This window comes from Cygnus olor, chromosome Z, assembly GCF_009769625.2.
Source record: "Cygnus olor isolate bCygOlo1 chromosome Z, bCygOlo1.pri.v2, whole genome shotgun sequence".
Taxonomy (NCBI): Eukaryota; Metazoa; Chordata; class Aves; order Anseriformes; family Anatidae; genus Cygnus; species Cygnus olor.
In genome coordinates, this window is record NC_049198.1 from 43,852,740 (window position 1) to 43,869,073 (window position 16,334).

The 16,334-nt window shown below is 35.1% G+C and overlaps 1 protein-coding gene across 3 annotated transcripts in view; it reads right to left on the reverse strand.

Moving 5' to 3' along the window:
• The window catches only part of FANCC (FA complementation group C), an 84,484-nt gene that overhangs the window by 55,800 nt on the left and 12,350 nt on the right, over nt 1–16,334 (reverse strand). For all 3 annotated transcript variants that reach the window (XM_040541630.1, XM_040541631.1, XM_040541632.1), the window contains 3 exons: nt 14,379–14,552; nt 12,720–12,804; nt 6,755–6,849 (listed from right to left, as the gene is read on the reverse strand). In XM_040541630.1, the coding sequence (XP_040397564.1) occupies nt 6,755–6,849; nt 12,720–12,804; nt 14,379–14,552 (354 nt within the window). The remainder of the gene's footprint in view (nt 1–6,754; nt 6,850–12,719; nt 12,805–14,378; nt 14,553–16,334) is intronic.

The window sequence follows — 16,334 nt, forward strand, 5'->3', positions numbered from 1 at the left end:
TTCACAGTCTCCAACCTTTCCTTAATATGACTTCTTTCCAGGTTTTTTTCTCAGTTATTCTTTGTAACTTGCCAGTAACTCCATCCATATCTACTATCGCTCTTTTTTCTTGTAATACTTTCTATTTCAATTTCTGAAGTAAGTAAATAATCTCACAAACTCCCAATAAATCAAAGATGAGCAACTCTTCCCTGGCAGACAAAACAGGAAGTCCACTTGAATCCTAAAATTTTAAGAAGTTTCACTTTGCAGAACTCTTTTTTTTTTTAATAACAATTTTCTTTTCTGTCTATTTCTAAATATTCAACTGTGTCATATTCAAAATATGTTACTAAATTAAACTATTAAGAATGACAAATTTGGTAGCACTAAATAGCTGCATGATGCAAAATACAAGACAAGAAGCACTTCACAGCCGAGGAAAAAAGGGTAACCAGCCACAAGTCGAAGTTTATAGTGAGAGGTAACTACATATTTCAGTGCAGGTGCAACTGCTCCAAGAAGTAAATCACAGATGTTTCCATTTTCAGCCATCACTAAGAGACCATCCTTCCAATGATGGGTTAATTCATTTCAGTATTACACATACATAGCAAGATTAGAATGACATTCATTAAGCGAATGCTCTTGTATAAAAACAAAATACTGCTACACAGAAAGCAAAGGCCTTAAAAGAACATTTTGCTGAAAATACTGGCACAGATTCAGAACTAGGGGTGAAAGGTCAGTGCTTCATTAACTGAACCAACTCAATTAAAATTGTAGCTTAATGAAAAAGTCAAGATGATCATAAAAAAAAAACAGGTCATCCGGAGAACATCACTAAAAATCTCAAACATCCTGTGCTTAATTGGCAGTAAATTTCTTGTTCTGGCTTATTTGAGGAGTGGCAACCCACTGAAAAACAATTCAATACAATTCAAAGATACAATAGACAGAACTCTATCAAAATTAGAGTGAACAAATACAACCTTAGGGTACATAAATGTTGGCATGTGAAAGACAAGGATATGCTCTTCCATTCTTCTGGAAAAACAAGACTTCCACTCAAGATGCTTTAACATGTCCTCCATAGGTGGCAAATGTATCAATGCTAAAGGAAAAGATACTAACCAGAAGGTTCTCCTTGGCATTATGTTTTCATATTAATAACTGAAATTCCAAAAAAAAAAAAAAAAAAAACCACACCACAAGGAAAAAAAAAACACACACAAAAAGCCCTTTTTACCAGAAACATTTAAGCATTGTGTATAAGTAGTTCTGCCAAACACTTACTGTATTAAATGAATGGTTTTCAAATTGTTTAAGTGTTTACTATTGAAAAATAACTTAGGAAGATGATTTCGCTAAAACTCAGGGGAAAGTCCAGAAAGCAAATGTTGCAGTTCTCCTGCAAACACTGCATTTGGCCAAAATGGAAATCCTGTATCTGAAAAGGCAACATTTGCATTCTCAAAGAAGTAATTGGGCGCTTATCATTGTTTACTGAGTGCTGACAGTGTTCAAAGGAAAGAATAATATGGTTTCTGCTTACTGGTAGCATATATTTGGAAATAAGTGGTCTGCCACCTTTCCATCAACACTGTTTAGCTCAGCAGAAAACCATGAAGATAAACTCAATGACAATAGGGAGGGGCAAGGACTGCAGACCATAATTCAAAACTTTGATTTTACAGCAGAAATACCTCAGCAACTTAATGAACGAATAATAGGTAAGTCTGAGATTTAGAGTTTTGTTTTTGTTGTTGTTGTTGTTGTTGTTTTAATCAGTTTTAGTATTTTCATAGAAACATTTCTTTTACACAGTTCTGCTGAGGAACTTTTGTTGCTCACTGATGTCAACAAAAGTAAAGGTTTCTGAAGGAAAAATTTTATATTAATTTTGCATCATACCATCTGTTTTTAAAAAACGACCAATAAAAAACAGTGGTAAAAGATAAATATGTATGAAATCTTATGAAGATAAACCACACAAGTTTACTTACATATTTTTACAAAAAATAACTGGAATTTTATAATTACAGTGCCATTAAATAACTGGAACTTTATAATTACAGTGCCATTAAAAATTATTGTTATAAAGGACATCTATTACTTTTGTGGCCATTAATGAAGTGTGGCCTTGCACAGCATACAGATAACCAAAAGAACCACACATTTCCAGAAAGGAAAATTTGGCCAGGCCCCAAGACCATGTTCAAAAATACATGCAGAGGCTGATAGGCCTCCCACCCCTATGTTTAAGGTATTACACATACACTGTCTCGTTTCTTTGCTTTCCTTTGAGGGAAAGTAAACTATTAAAAAAAGTCTTAAAAAACAAACAAACAAACAAAGATATATTAACAGTTCCTGTTTTTACCAAGCTCTAAAGGAAAGAGGCTGCAACACTCTCACAAGTATGTACGGCCTTCCAGAACAATACATCAAAAGCAGTGATAGTATAATAAAGTAACAAATTTCAAAGCAGTAAACAATCCATAAACACAGTTTATAAATTTAAAGGAGAGGAGGAGATGTGATCAAGTTAATAAAATGGAAAACTACTTCAGAAAAGTAGTTTTCAGTCTCTTGTTGGTGCAATGCCACTGCAAGAGCAACCTGCATTGTGACTGAAACAAAGCATTCTAGCCCCACCAGACAGAAGCCCGTGTTAGAACAGCATACATGCAGCTCCAAAAGCCTCTGCTCAGAGAAGGCCAGATGGAGAAACTAAATCATTTTCTGATAAATTGGTTTTACCAGGTCACAACTGATTTATTCAGTGACAAATCTGTGGCAGGGTGTATCTTGGCTTTCTATACTGCGCCAGAGCTGGTACATAAACAAGGAATCTAGCTTTCAACATTCTAACTCGGAATGTAAATAAAAGAGAAGCTTCTCATTATTTTAAATAGCATACCATTTTAAGAACACTGCAGTTTATGTTGCAAGTGTTAATTAAATATCAAGTCTTTTCTCTGCACATTTGATTCTTTCAAAGGACTTACAGACATGCATCACCTTGATTTCTGGAGCTGATTAATAATATAGATCAAGTGCAACCACCTTTCTTTCCATATTTAACTTCCTTCTTCCCAAACAACTCAGATTTACTATTACAATGGCAAGAAATTTAAAGAGTAAGCAAGCAGCAAATACATTTTTTGCTACTTGATTGAAAATCTAATTTAGTAGCTGAAAGGACTTCAGATCAGCTTTCCTATCAATGACCTTAATCAAAGAACCACTGACAGTCCACAAAGTATTCTTTGGGAACTGGTACTTGCCATGACAAAAAGTAAGGTGCAATTTAATAGTCAATGGACATTGACGTGAAAACAAAGGAAAGAAGAATATTCACCACTATGCTGGCTGAATAGCATCATTTTGCAGTCACATAACCTCGCATTCTGGGAGAAGAATTTTAATCTAACACAAATTTAAATCCCATAAAACTAGGAAGCAATCTTCAAAGGTCAATCTTCAATTTTTTTACCTTGTTAAAATTTACCCGTTAGTAGTGAAGAAGTAAAGTTTTCTATTCCACCACTAACTGTTAACCACTCCTTCTTGCTTTTTGTTTGGATGTATTTGTTTGTTTGTTTTATGGTTTGGTTTTGCTTTTTGTTTTTGTTGCATTAGCATTGACTAAAGGTGCACCCAGAGGTCTTCATTTATCTGATACATGGTGGCTTACATAGTGAACTACTTCACCTCTTTAAAATATAAGTATTCATCCTCATTGCGTGCTGAGGCATGAAGCTGGGGAGATAATACCAACTCTGAGCTGCAGGGCAAAAAGGACAAGGCTACTGTTAAAGTCAGTTACGCAGAAGCTGAAAAGCAGTCCTATATGTAAACCAGTATCCCTTCCATAGCTCCTATATCAGTGTATACAGAACTAACACAGAAGTCCGTTCAGTGTACTGTCGTGGAAGCTTACCATGCATACCTCCTAGATAGAGCTTAACTAGTTTAGAGGATCATTATTTCATTCCAAGAATAGGCAAGTTTTCCATAATACTAAAAATATTTTAAGTAAAATCTGAATTTCAGAGGTTTATTTAGAATTAATTTCTGGATTTCAATTTCCTTACACCACATTGTTACAAAATTATCTTCCTCCCCATCCCCAAGAATTTGTTTCAACTATATATTTTAACCTTTGGGTCATTTTTCCATAGTGAACAACTGTATTAGGCATCTTCTCCACAAGACAGTCAATATCCCCACTGTAAAGAGCTCCCACTGTATAATGAACAAGGCTGAGGTCAGACCAAGGCACTGCACAGGTTGGTTATCAAACCACTAGGAAAACAGCCAACACAAACTTCAAAATTATAGTTGTTATAGCAAAAGTATCTTGATCCCCCACTGTAACAATATTTTGTGATGAATAATGTGGAAAATAAAACAGATCAGGAGGAAATAACTGTCAGTATACATTAGATGGGTCAACAGTCTTACTGTATGTTTCTTTTGCAATCTGATATTGATTTCTATTTTCATAAAAAAGAAACTATTCAAGAGTAACAAAATACTTAACTTATATTCTTCTGTACAAACAGGCGTAATAGTCCTTATCATATCACATTTGCTGGTAAATAGAACTACAACGCTGATTTGAAAAAGGAGATAAAACCACTTTCTCTAAAAAGTGGTTGCACTATGATGCACTCCGGACTGTGAGGAAGTGAGAAGAAATTCTAACTACTGTAGAAAGCAATAATATACTTTCTTTTAATCTCAATTTATGTATCTTTATACTGTGCATTTTACTATCTCCATTATTTAACCAATTTTTTAAATTAAAATTTTCTAAGGGTTATTTCTTTCTCTCTAATCAAAATATGAACTTGTTACATTTCAGACCATATTATGCTACACACATTTTAATCAACTAGGGAAGTGCTGAATGACAGAAATAGATTACTTTGAGTTCCTCCATGCCCTTTTCCCTGTCACTTTCACGTTAACTCTTGACCCATCGAGTCACAATTATTATTTAAGGTTGATTCAAACTCACAGACTGGGTAGAAAAATTCCTGCAGAGTACAGTGTGTTTTATATCAAATGCTTACATGTCAGTCCCAACTTTGGACAGCTTAAAGTGACAGTGCTGCCAGGAGCAGCAGTCCCTCCTCCATCCATCCCTAAATGTTTGTTCATGTTTACTTGACGCTTTTTCTCATGCCACCAAAGCCACCAGTCCAGTTACATCAAACATAGGTAACCGATCGAGGTTAAAATGGCATGTTTTCCCACCACCACAAATGGAAGCTATCAGTAGATCAGAATCATTGCCTGGGTTTAGCTCCCCCTCACCATGGCATATGTGTATGCTGCTGTTAATAACACATACTATGACAAATTCTTCTCTGTGGAATACCTAAGTGGATGCTATTGTCAATCTCCTATGTCCATATGAAGAATATGTCCAACCAGTAAGAATGCATAAGAAAAGACAGATTTGTTTTTGCATCACTTTGCTTTGGTGTTCGAGCAGACTTTTAAAAAGTCCTTTACTTTGCTTCACCGTCAATCACAAGTATACTAACCTCCTGAAAAGCCTCTTGAGAAAGGTTCAAAACAGAAAGAAAATAAGAGTAATTTTAGTTATTATAAAATTAATGAGAATTTCATGGTTTATTGTACCACCAACCAAACACACACATATAGAAACGCAGGGGCATCAGAATGTGAGAATGTACTGCTGAGAAATAATGCACCAATATCAATATTACTACTTAGCTAAGTACAGCTGGTTACCAACATAAACATGGCAAAACCATTACCTATTTTATAATATTCTGTATTACATTAATACCTACATAAACTGAAATGTATAAAGTCAACTAATAATTAAGAAATGAACTGCTCAGAGATGTAAATTTCTGCTAAGCTGAATTTTTTACTTAAATGATAATGAGATTGGTGCTGCAGTGTCACTAGTTCTGAGGACGATAAGCTATAAAAAATGTATTGACAATTCAATTATTTTTTTTAACCATATGATGACAGAATTCCACAGAGAATGCAAAGATGTAAAAATCAGCAATACTGCACCCAAAAATTGCTATTCAGCAATGTATAGCATTACGCATCAATGTGCTGCAAATTATTTACATGCTCATGCGCTTCGCTGGTTCACTGTGGAAATATACAAAATATGAACAGATGTGCCTATGAAAACCCCCTAAATTTGGGATTAAAGTTAAGGATTCATTACTCCTTAAGTCACTAAATATAAATCCACACACAAGCACTACCCCTCCCCTCTATGACTGCCTTTGAAGAAAGTTTGGATACAATTAGCTTCTTCATAGGCAGGAGACTAAACAAAAGCAAAAAAGAATGAAATTAAAGAGGAAATACAAGCTGTTTTCAAAACAAACTATGGTATTTCGGCAGATTATTTATTTTATCCTAATTGAAAGGTTCTTCTTTTTTTCTTTTTTTTTTTTTGATAACACTTGCTTTCCTTCTGAGTTGTGGTCTTTGCTCACTATTCACAGTTACTAGATTTAGAGACTCTAGTAGGCTATAAGCCATCAGAACTACCCACTTTAAAATGCCACATCTTTTTAATATTTGAAATGACAGGCTAGCACAGATTGTGTTATAATTAGAGCAGTACACACTTCAATGCAATATGTATGGAAGTTGTGTTTGAAACGGTTTCTTAAATGACAGTGTCTCTATGCTGTAGATGTAGCACCTTTAAATAATCAATTTAATTCAAAGCAGTCCTGGGAAGGATTCATTCACTTACCCGTATCCAGCTGTTGGCCTTCAATTCCACAGGGTTCTGTGGTTCACTGCTGTACAGACAACATAAGCACCACATCAGAGTCTTCTGGCTTTCATCTAGAGAAAAAAAGTAAATAAGGATACATTTAGGGGGAAAAAAAAAAAGGAAAATCAAAACATAGACAAAATTACACACAACAATTCCTATCCATCCACAAAAATAAAGCCCCGAATATCAGTCTCAACCCATAATGCTTCAATCTACCAGATTTGCGCAACACATTTAATATTATTCATATGTAATAGTTCTTGTGTAGTCATTTCCTTAATAGCATTTTAAAAGGAGTCAAATTAAAATCTACAGAATATTTAGATGTTCTTAAGAAACATGTATGACCTAGTGAATTGTTTGCATAAAAAATACTTGAAGCTATCATCAAGAAACATTCATTTAAGTATCTAATTAATATAATTAATAAACAATAATCAACTGTAGTAAATAGTTATTACATTGGTGTCCAAACTCTGCACAACTGAAAGTGCTCATTCTGAAAAATTTAAGTTTGCTAAGTATGAAATCATTCACAACAAGAACGTAGAACATGAAGTTTTCTGCAAAAATATATTACAATTCCCCATGCTTCAGGAAAATAACAGTTCTGCAGACAGCACAACACCTAAATGCTGATGGAAAAAATCCTATTTTCTCTTCAGCATGAGATCAGATTTTACTTAATTATAATGTACTGCTGGAAACAAGTTGCCTTCTCTAAAAACCTACTATACTCGTCAATATTGACACCACTTAGATGCACATATATTATCACAGAAGAGCTGATTATTTGGAGTAAGCAGATAAAGAGCCATGTAAGTCACAATTTTTCCAATACTTTGCTTTCAATAGGCTTTTTTTTAAATGTTCTTAAGCAGATACAAGGAGTCTCTAAGCTGAATTTTATCCCAGAATAAAATTGCATAATTGTAACCCAAACTATGAAAACTAGATGCATCATTGTAGCTTTGATATTGACTTAATAAGTGCTATTATTCTTAATATAAATGATACAAACAGATAATGCCACATAACTTTCAGAAGTTACATTAGGAGATAATTTAAATATTATCATGTTCAACAAATGACGACTTCTGTTTTCTGTATATTTGCTACCCAGGATGTAATAAAGAGTATTATTTAGAAGGGCTTTGTTGGCAAAGCCTGAAGAAAAAATAAGAGCTCCATTAAGTAATGCCTGTGTTTTCACCAGGTGATCAGAGATGTTAATTTTGATTTAAACCAGTATTCCTCAATAAATGTCCAACAAGCCTGTAGGCCATCACTGGCCTCCCACTGACTAGCATCTCTGCTCTGAAATGGTTTCTTATACACATTTAACTGACTACAGTTTAAGGTACTCTGACATTGTGTGTTTGGAGATATATTTTTTTTAATATGGGTTTTTACAAGGCTAATGATTTCCTACATTTTTTAAGATCAGAGCAAGAGACAACCTGCATACTCCTCAGCAGAAATTTAAAGTATCCTTAGACTTTGATTGCAACTATATTGAACCGGCAGTCAGACATCAATACGAACAGGCAACTCTATCTATCTCCTTCAAAAAAAACATTTTACCCAATACAACTCTAATCAGCAATTTTTTGGGAGAAAAAAAAATGTCTTATTTGTTTAAACAACTATGTGATAACCTTTTGCTTTTTGGAAACACAGAAATTTCTGACCATTACAAATAGATATTATTTTAGTACCAGTAATTGGTAAAGTTCAGACTTTACTAACTGAAAAAGTAATCGAGAAATAAATTTACAAAGTCAAAACATACTGAAAAATAGGAAAAAAAATTTAAAAAATCGAGTTCAAATCACCTATCCTGAACAAAGTACATGTAGTTCAGGTGTCCCTTCTTCTGCCTCATCCTAGTTACACTGTACATCTACAGTATGTCATACAGTCCTTTTATTTAAGTGACGTTTATTTAGGGAAGGGAAGGGAAGGGAAGGGAAGGGAAGGGAAGGGAAGGGAAGGGAAGGGAAGGGAAGGGAAGGGAAGGGAAGGGAAGGGAAGGGAAGGGAAGGGAAGGGAAGGGAAGGGAAGGGAAGGGAAGGGAAGGGAAGGGAAGGGAAGGGAAGGGAAGGGAAGGGAAGGGAAGGGAAGGAACATAACTACTGAATTAGACTTCTGGATGAGAAGAACTTTTGCTACATACAAAGTCTTGCTGCATAGTATAGCAGTGAATTATATATACTATTGCCTGTCAGAAATGCAAATCAGTATGAAAAAAGCTAAAATGATGAAAGCAAAGCTTCGGCGAGCAACGTACACTTTGTCAGTATAATGAGATTACATGGATATAACTACCTTCAAACCTCAACCTGTGTTTGGAACCAGGGTATGTTTGTATCAAAGCCATGCCAATGGTTCCCCCAAGATAAGGGACTTTTACAGATTCACAGTTTTCCCAGTCAAAATTACTTTTCAGCTACAAGTGAAGTAGCTTCCCACAGATCTGTGAGAATAAGGAAAAAGGATCACTTAGTCCTCTTGCTGAAGTACCAGTGGTAATCTGAGGGCCATTCCCAGGTTCACTCTTTCCTTTTCAAAACTTTCTTTCCTTTTCCTTTAGAATTGGGGAAGAAATATAGGATGCCTAAGAATAAGATGGGATAGACCTTTCTAAAACAATTGTGGCAGCTGTGAGAGACAATTGCATCAAAAGACCAGAGAGAACCATAGAAAACTTTCTGCATTTTTTTCCTTCCATTTTGCTAGTAACTGTGATCACCATGAAAAATATACCATTGTCGCATGCACTGAAAACCATTTTCAGGATATGAATCAAGATATCTGATCTTACAATAGCACAAAAGAATGCTCACTACCCAAGTAAGCCATCCAAAGGAACAAAATTAGTTACTCCAAGGTGGAAATTATACGAAAAAAAGAATGTTTCCAACTTTCTGCTGGACTTCTTAAACACGTTAATGTTGAAACTCCAACAACATTAATGACAATTTTTAGGAAGAAATTTAAGACAGCTTGGAAGCTGTGTTGAGAAAACAAAAAAGCTTTAGTATTAATCACATTGCACTCCTTCCCTGTCACTCTCTCATGAATAAAAAATAAAATAAAGAAGACAAAAGCCAATGCTTTTTTTTTCTCATAACTAAGTGTGGTCTCAATCATTCTGGGATGCAGTCCATTTATCAATAAACCATCATGAACCAGGCCAAATGCACAGAATTAATGAGAAAACACTTATCTTAGAACCAGAAATATTCTTTTTAGATCCTGTTGTAAAATTTTACTGAAAAATGCATAGAGATATTACATATATACAGATATATAACACAAAATGTAGATTAGCTAAAACTGAACTTTCAGGGGAAATGAATACATACATAAGCATGCACGCTCACACACATATGTTGACATAGAGAGCCACCAAGAAATTCCCGAGCATTTATAGTATTAGTTTGGGATTCAAGACGTTTGGGCTCAAAACTTAAACCAGGAGGGGCCTACTGAGAACATAATCCCCCAGCCCACAGAAAAAACACTGGAATTCCTTACCAAGATTGAATTCCTCATGTGTCCCTTGTGGTTCAGGACCACAAGTACAGCCATGAGATTTTCTTTGGTCGTGCTTCCCTCACATAAGCATTCTATATATGGCTAACTTGGCCCACTCCTGATCAAGAGTGTTTATGAGGAGGTTATTTTCCATTGGAGACCACGCTCCCTGCACTGAGTGGTCAGCCATGTCAGCATCCAGCACCAGCAGACATACATCTAAGGTGATAGGTATTGTGGTTTGGACAAGATGCAGATATATAATGTTTTCTGTGTGTTGTGTTTTTTTGTTTTGTTTTGTTTTTTCCTCTTCCATTTATTAGTATGAAAGACTGTACTGAACAGAATTAGTTTCTTCTACTGCAAGGGTGGCCTGGTCTCAGACATGTCTGAATGAGCTATTTATCCAAATGAGAAATTATGTGAAACCCACTTGAGAGTCAGCATCTACTAGCACTACCTTAAAGAATATCTTCAAAACTAGTGCCAAACAAAATGAGAACTAGCTGAATCTAAAGTGCCAGCAGCCCATAGAGAGATCAGGTGGCTCTAAAAGGAGGAAGTGGTGGGATTGGATAAGCAGACATCTTCAGGTCTACCGATGTTTGGAAATCTCCTTCTCCCATCTCCAAGCACTGAAGTGAAGAGAAGGATTCCATTTAAAGCAAGTGAAGTTCTCTGAATTGGATTGGTTGCAACCTTGAGACCAAAACAAACAAACAAAAATGTAGTAAAACTCATTGTTTTGCAGTCTTCAGAGGAAACGATCAACTTGAAGAAAAAGTGTTTTTCCTGCTTTAGAAAATACACAGGGATAAAAAGGAAGGCAGAAGTAGAGGAAACTAAGAATGTATAGCTGGGGTTGTTGTGGAAATGATTCAAAAGGAAAAACAGATGAAAAAAATAGATGATGCTCCATTCTCTAATATAATACATTTTTGGCTCAGAGACACTGGTGGTCTAAAGACTGGTGGTCTGAAGTCTTGTTATTCCAAAGTGAAAAAGAGAAGAAAAGCATGTGTGTATGTGTAAACATCAACAGTTATCAACATTCCCAGAAACTGAAACTATGATTAAAAATGCAACCTCACAAAAATAAGTCCATGAAGTAGAAGACGTCTGTTCTCAAAAGATGTCACAAAAGCACAGATTTGTATCTCTGCCATAGTGACCTACGTTTAAATCTATGGTTCCTTCCCAAGTCTTCCTTTTAGATGGGAAGTGCTGACATAAGGCACATCTACCATGTTTTTCGCAGGCAAGTTCACTCTGCCTGTGCTTGGAGCTAACTGGAAAAAGATAAATCCAAGCCAGAAGACATATGATCAGTGTAGCGCAGTGCTCTTCTTGACCTAATAAACTGCTCCAGGAGACCAAAAAAATTTCCCTTTCCTGTATGTCTCCAAAAGAAAGCATGAACCAGAAGAGACAAAATGCAACACTTTTTCTTTTTGGGGGGAGATGTAGCTGTAGCAAACTGATGTAGGACATCAGCAAAATACTATTTCAAGGGGCTGACAAAGAAGGTCAGAATTAGCTTTCTCTTCCAGAGTAGATCCTAAGCCATTTATCAACATCTCAATGCATGGTAAGTATACTGGAACTACAGGTAGTGTCCTACCTGTATAGTTCTACAGGTAGTATACAGGTAGTATACCTACCTGTATAGTACTACAGGTAGTAAACAGCACAGGTAGTGTCTGGTCCTTCCTAACAGTTTTCCTGTCTGCAGTTCCTCTCCTTTTATTTGATCTCACCTACACCCCAACAGTAAGACATTTTTGATTTTTCTCACCTTTTCTTTCTAAGTCACCATTTTACTGCTTTGCTTTTTAATCTATGTGTATTTTCCACTAGTTTACAAGTTAGAAAAACAAACATTCAGAATAAAATCTGTAAAAACAAACACAATTGTAACACAGTACAGCTTTTCATTAATAAAAAAAGAACACATCAGAAAAATTAATTCTTCTATGTTAAACTATCTGATAGAATATTCTGACATATAACTGGAAGAAACCTCAGTTGAAAGTAATCTAAAACTTTTTCGTACATTCTGGGAGACTAACAAAATTAATAGAACACGAAAATTTGAAATACAACAGAAATAATGATGCACATAAACACTCACTGGGTTTAAAACCTACTGTTTCCAAGTCAACATTCTGTAAATAATCCATGAAATTAATTATCTCCAAAAGTAAAAGTAAATTTAAGATTTCTCAGTGACACATGTTTTAAATAACTTGGATAGCATTTTTATTTCAAAATTTTACCTAAGTAAGAAAGAATGCTGCATTTTTACGGAAAAGATGAAGTATATATCAAGTTGTACTTTTTTAATTCCTAAGGAATAAAATTTATGGACTGTTACAGAAATATCATTACAGGTTCTTACCATATCCTATAACAAAAGGATTCCAACAAAGCCTTCCTAGTAGCTGGCCAATTAAAGGGAACTGCTGAATTGCTACAATTGAATTCTGTTAAGACATAAAAGCAAACAAAAAGACAATAAACATACTATACATCAAAAGCAAATTAGAAGAATTGCTAATGATACAGATTATTGTAAATTACAGTCCCAATGATTTTGCTGTGAAATGCTCTGGAAACAAAACACTTGCTGGTAGGTAATAAAAGCAGAGCTTGGTGAAATCAGCTATAATATCATAACTCACATAAGTTAACGCTTAAGTAATTTCCTCAGCTAATGTTTAATTGTGGTAGAAAATTTACTAATTCCTCTTACATATAGTAATAAGAAAACAGTATTAGTAACCGAGATTTAGTGATAAACAAAAGCACAATTAAAATATACTTTTGTTGGTCCTCATTACTTTAATATACTGCCTCACAGAATTTCTGAAAAAAACAATACTCACTACGGCATAAAACTAAGTATTTTTCTGTTACTTCTTACTTTCTTTAAATTAGCTTATTTAATGACTAGGCAGTAACAAACTGCCATTTAACTTTTAACCAAATAGAAAGCAGCTTCACTAAAAAAGTAGTAGGCAATGTAGTTTATACGCAATCCTGTGTAATCAGTCTTATTTTTCCATTTTTGTAGCTTTACTATCTAATAAATGAAGGCTTTTAAAAATGGTGCTGTGCTGAGATAACATGCAAGTAGCAGGAACGATAACCATCTCCTGCTGCTGCAATAAATTCCTTACATTTGTCTCACATTTGGGGCTAGCCCCAGACTTTCTGGGGCCATATTCACAAGGTCCATTTCAGGCCAAGCCTCAGATTACTTGAAGTAGCAACATTAAAAATTGTTTTTTTTTTTTTCTTCTGAGAAAAAGACAGATATACAGAGGAAGAAATGCCACTCCTTGAAAATCTTGTATTTAAAAATTAAATTCAGATTTTTAAAAACTGCAGTTTTTAGAGAAGAAGAATATTTAACAAGAATTGCTTCCATAAGAAGTCAGCCTCATACCACAACACAACATTTCTAAAGCTAATTAAAATTAATACATATATTGAAAAAGCCACGCTCAGGAAAACGTATACATAACTATGCATAAAACCAACTAAACTTAACTTGGGAAAAAAAAAAGCATTCTAGTGAGTGCAGACAATAATCAAATTAGAAAACAGAACAGTCAGCAGCATGTGCCAATGGAATTCACTACATATGCCACAGCACTGGGGTTAGCGTGTCAACAGACTCTCTGAGATTTAAAGGATCAGTTACAATTTTGCATGTTAAGGCCTTTAAACAATCCAATATATGGCTTGAAAACCAGAATCAAATTCTTGTTTATTTTAAAGAGTTTTTTAAAGAGGTTAGAGCATCAGCCGGGAAATCTCACATGACAATGACCAATCAAGAAGCAAAAGCTCCTTTCCTGATAAACCAGGGGAACCGGAAGCACATTCCTGTTTACATTACCTGTGACTGCTTCCCCAGTTTGCTTCTCTGGTCCAGTAATACATTGGGTCAGTAACCCAAGCCTCTTTGCTTCTGGTTTTGTCAAAACATACTGCAGATTGTTTCTGAGGGTGTCTTCAAAAGAGGCCACTTTTTCCTTTTAAAGTCACTTACCATATGTTTCAAAGTCTCGTAAGTCTGCTGTAGAAACTCCTGCAGCTGGGGCAAGTGAAGGCAGACATCTTTCTGGGTTTCCAAAGTGGTGGCTTGACCCCACTCAACAGCTTTATCCAACCAATATTTGAAGTCCAGTGTTGGCGCTGTAGTATCCTGGGCCATTCTACAACCCTGGGAAAAAAATTAAAAAATAAAAAAAGTATACAACTTGAATACAGGCATAACCAAACACTGGGGCTTGAAACCTTGAATGAGAACAAGAAGACGGATTTCTACTACCTTTTTTTGTGTTCCAATGGGAAGGTGGGGGGGAATTGCACCTCATAAAGGTGCCAATTTTCTTTCTAGTAGTAATAGGGTAAAATAATAACCCAATTGTGACAAAGTAAAAAAGGTGGCATAGTAATCAGTAAATTAGTTTAGAATGTACCACCCAGTTGTGTCTCAGGCATTTATGATCTGAACTTGTCATCACCAATATTTAACTCAGAGAATACTACAATAATATGAGTGCACACTAATTTAGAATGCTTTGCATGAGGAAAAACTGAAAATGGCCATTTCAAGATAAATGAAAACACTGAAAAAAAAAAAAAAGGTTCAATCAAAACAAAAGGGGCTGCAGGGCATGCGCTGGGGCTTTGCTTGTTTTAAGATCTGCATTTGTAATTGATCATTATATTTAAGTGCAAAAGGAGGATTCTCTTTAAAAGAAGCCAATAAATTCAGTATTTTTGCTCTGATTTTCTTTCTACGTTCTTTTTATTATCACACAAAGGAGAAAGAAAGATGACCACATTCAACTTTACATATAAAAGCTTTTGAACAAAAGCTGTACAATTGCTTGTATAATCTACAACCAATTACATACTTCAATGTAAAAACTAGATCTTTAAGAGGATTATTGTCAAGTACAAATGTTAAAAACTAACCAAATTTCCCCAGTAGAAGACACAAAACATTTCCTTTTTTCCTCCTTTGCTGTATTTTTCCTTGGCAGAAGGAGACAGAATAGAGCAGCAGGTGCTACAGCAACCTTTAAATCTCTTTGAAAGAAATACCCCACAGGCTGAAAGAGTAAAGGAGCTCTTGCAACCATTCAATCATTGTCTTCTATGTCAGATGGTAAAGACAACTGTCAATTAACACACACAGCGGCAGTTTTCAGAAATTAACTGTAGTCCACTTGGAGACGAATTCAGACACTCATTGAAGCAACAGAAAACAGTGAAATTTTCTTTTGTAAGCTACAGACATGAGGCTACAGACCAAAAAATAAACCTGAACCTGAGCAGCAGCCCTGCAAATCAAGCCTGCTTTATACGGCTAACTCTTTATAATCACTTCACTTAAATAGCATGTTAATCCAAGCCAGACAAAAACCTAAAGATTATTAATAAATTTGTTTAGTTTCTAATGGTAATAAATAAATACCTCATAATGAATGTCAACTATTATTTGAGTTTGGATTCTGTCCATAAAAAAAAAAAAAGGGTAAATATGTTGGTTTGTCAGAGTTCAAGGTATGTTTGTCCTGATCATTTTCAACACAATGTAGGTAAATATCTTTTCTATTTCCATGCCTATTTCTACGCCTATTCTATGCTCTATTTCTATGCCTATTTCTAGCTATAACTGTTGCTCTAACCTGTAACTATTAATCAGCATGTGCAGGGCCGAAATCTCACTGATCTTCTAAATACCCCTAAACCTTATTAGCTAGTAAGCATCTAAAATAGGGTACGAGACTTCATCACAGTAGCTCTCAGAAGTAACATAGGTCAAACATCCAGCTGCAATTAGCCGTCAAACTTTCTATCATCACAAGAGCATAATAAAGGCTTCAAGAAAAAATTACTTTCGGAAGTTGGACTTACAGATTTGAGTAAAGAAATTAGCTTATTTGATGTTTCCAGGTCCGATTAATCAAAAATAAGTCCTCTAACACAATGG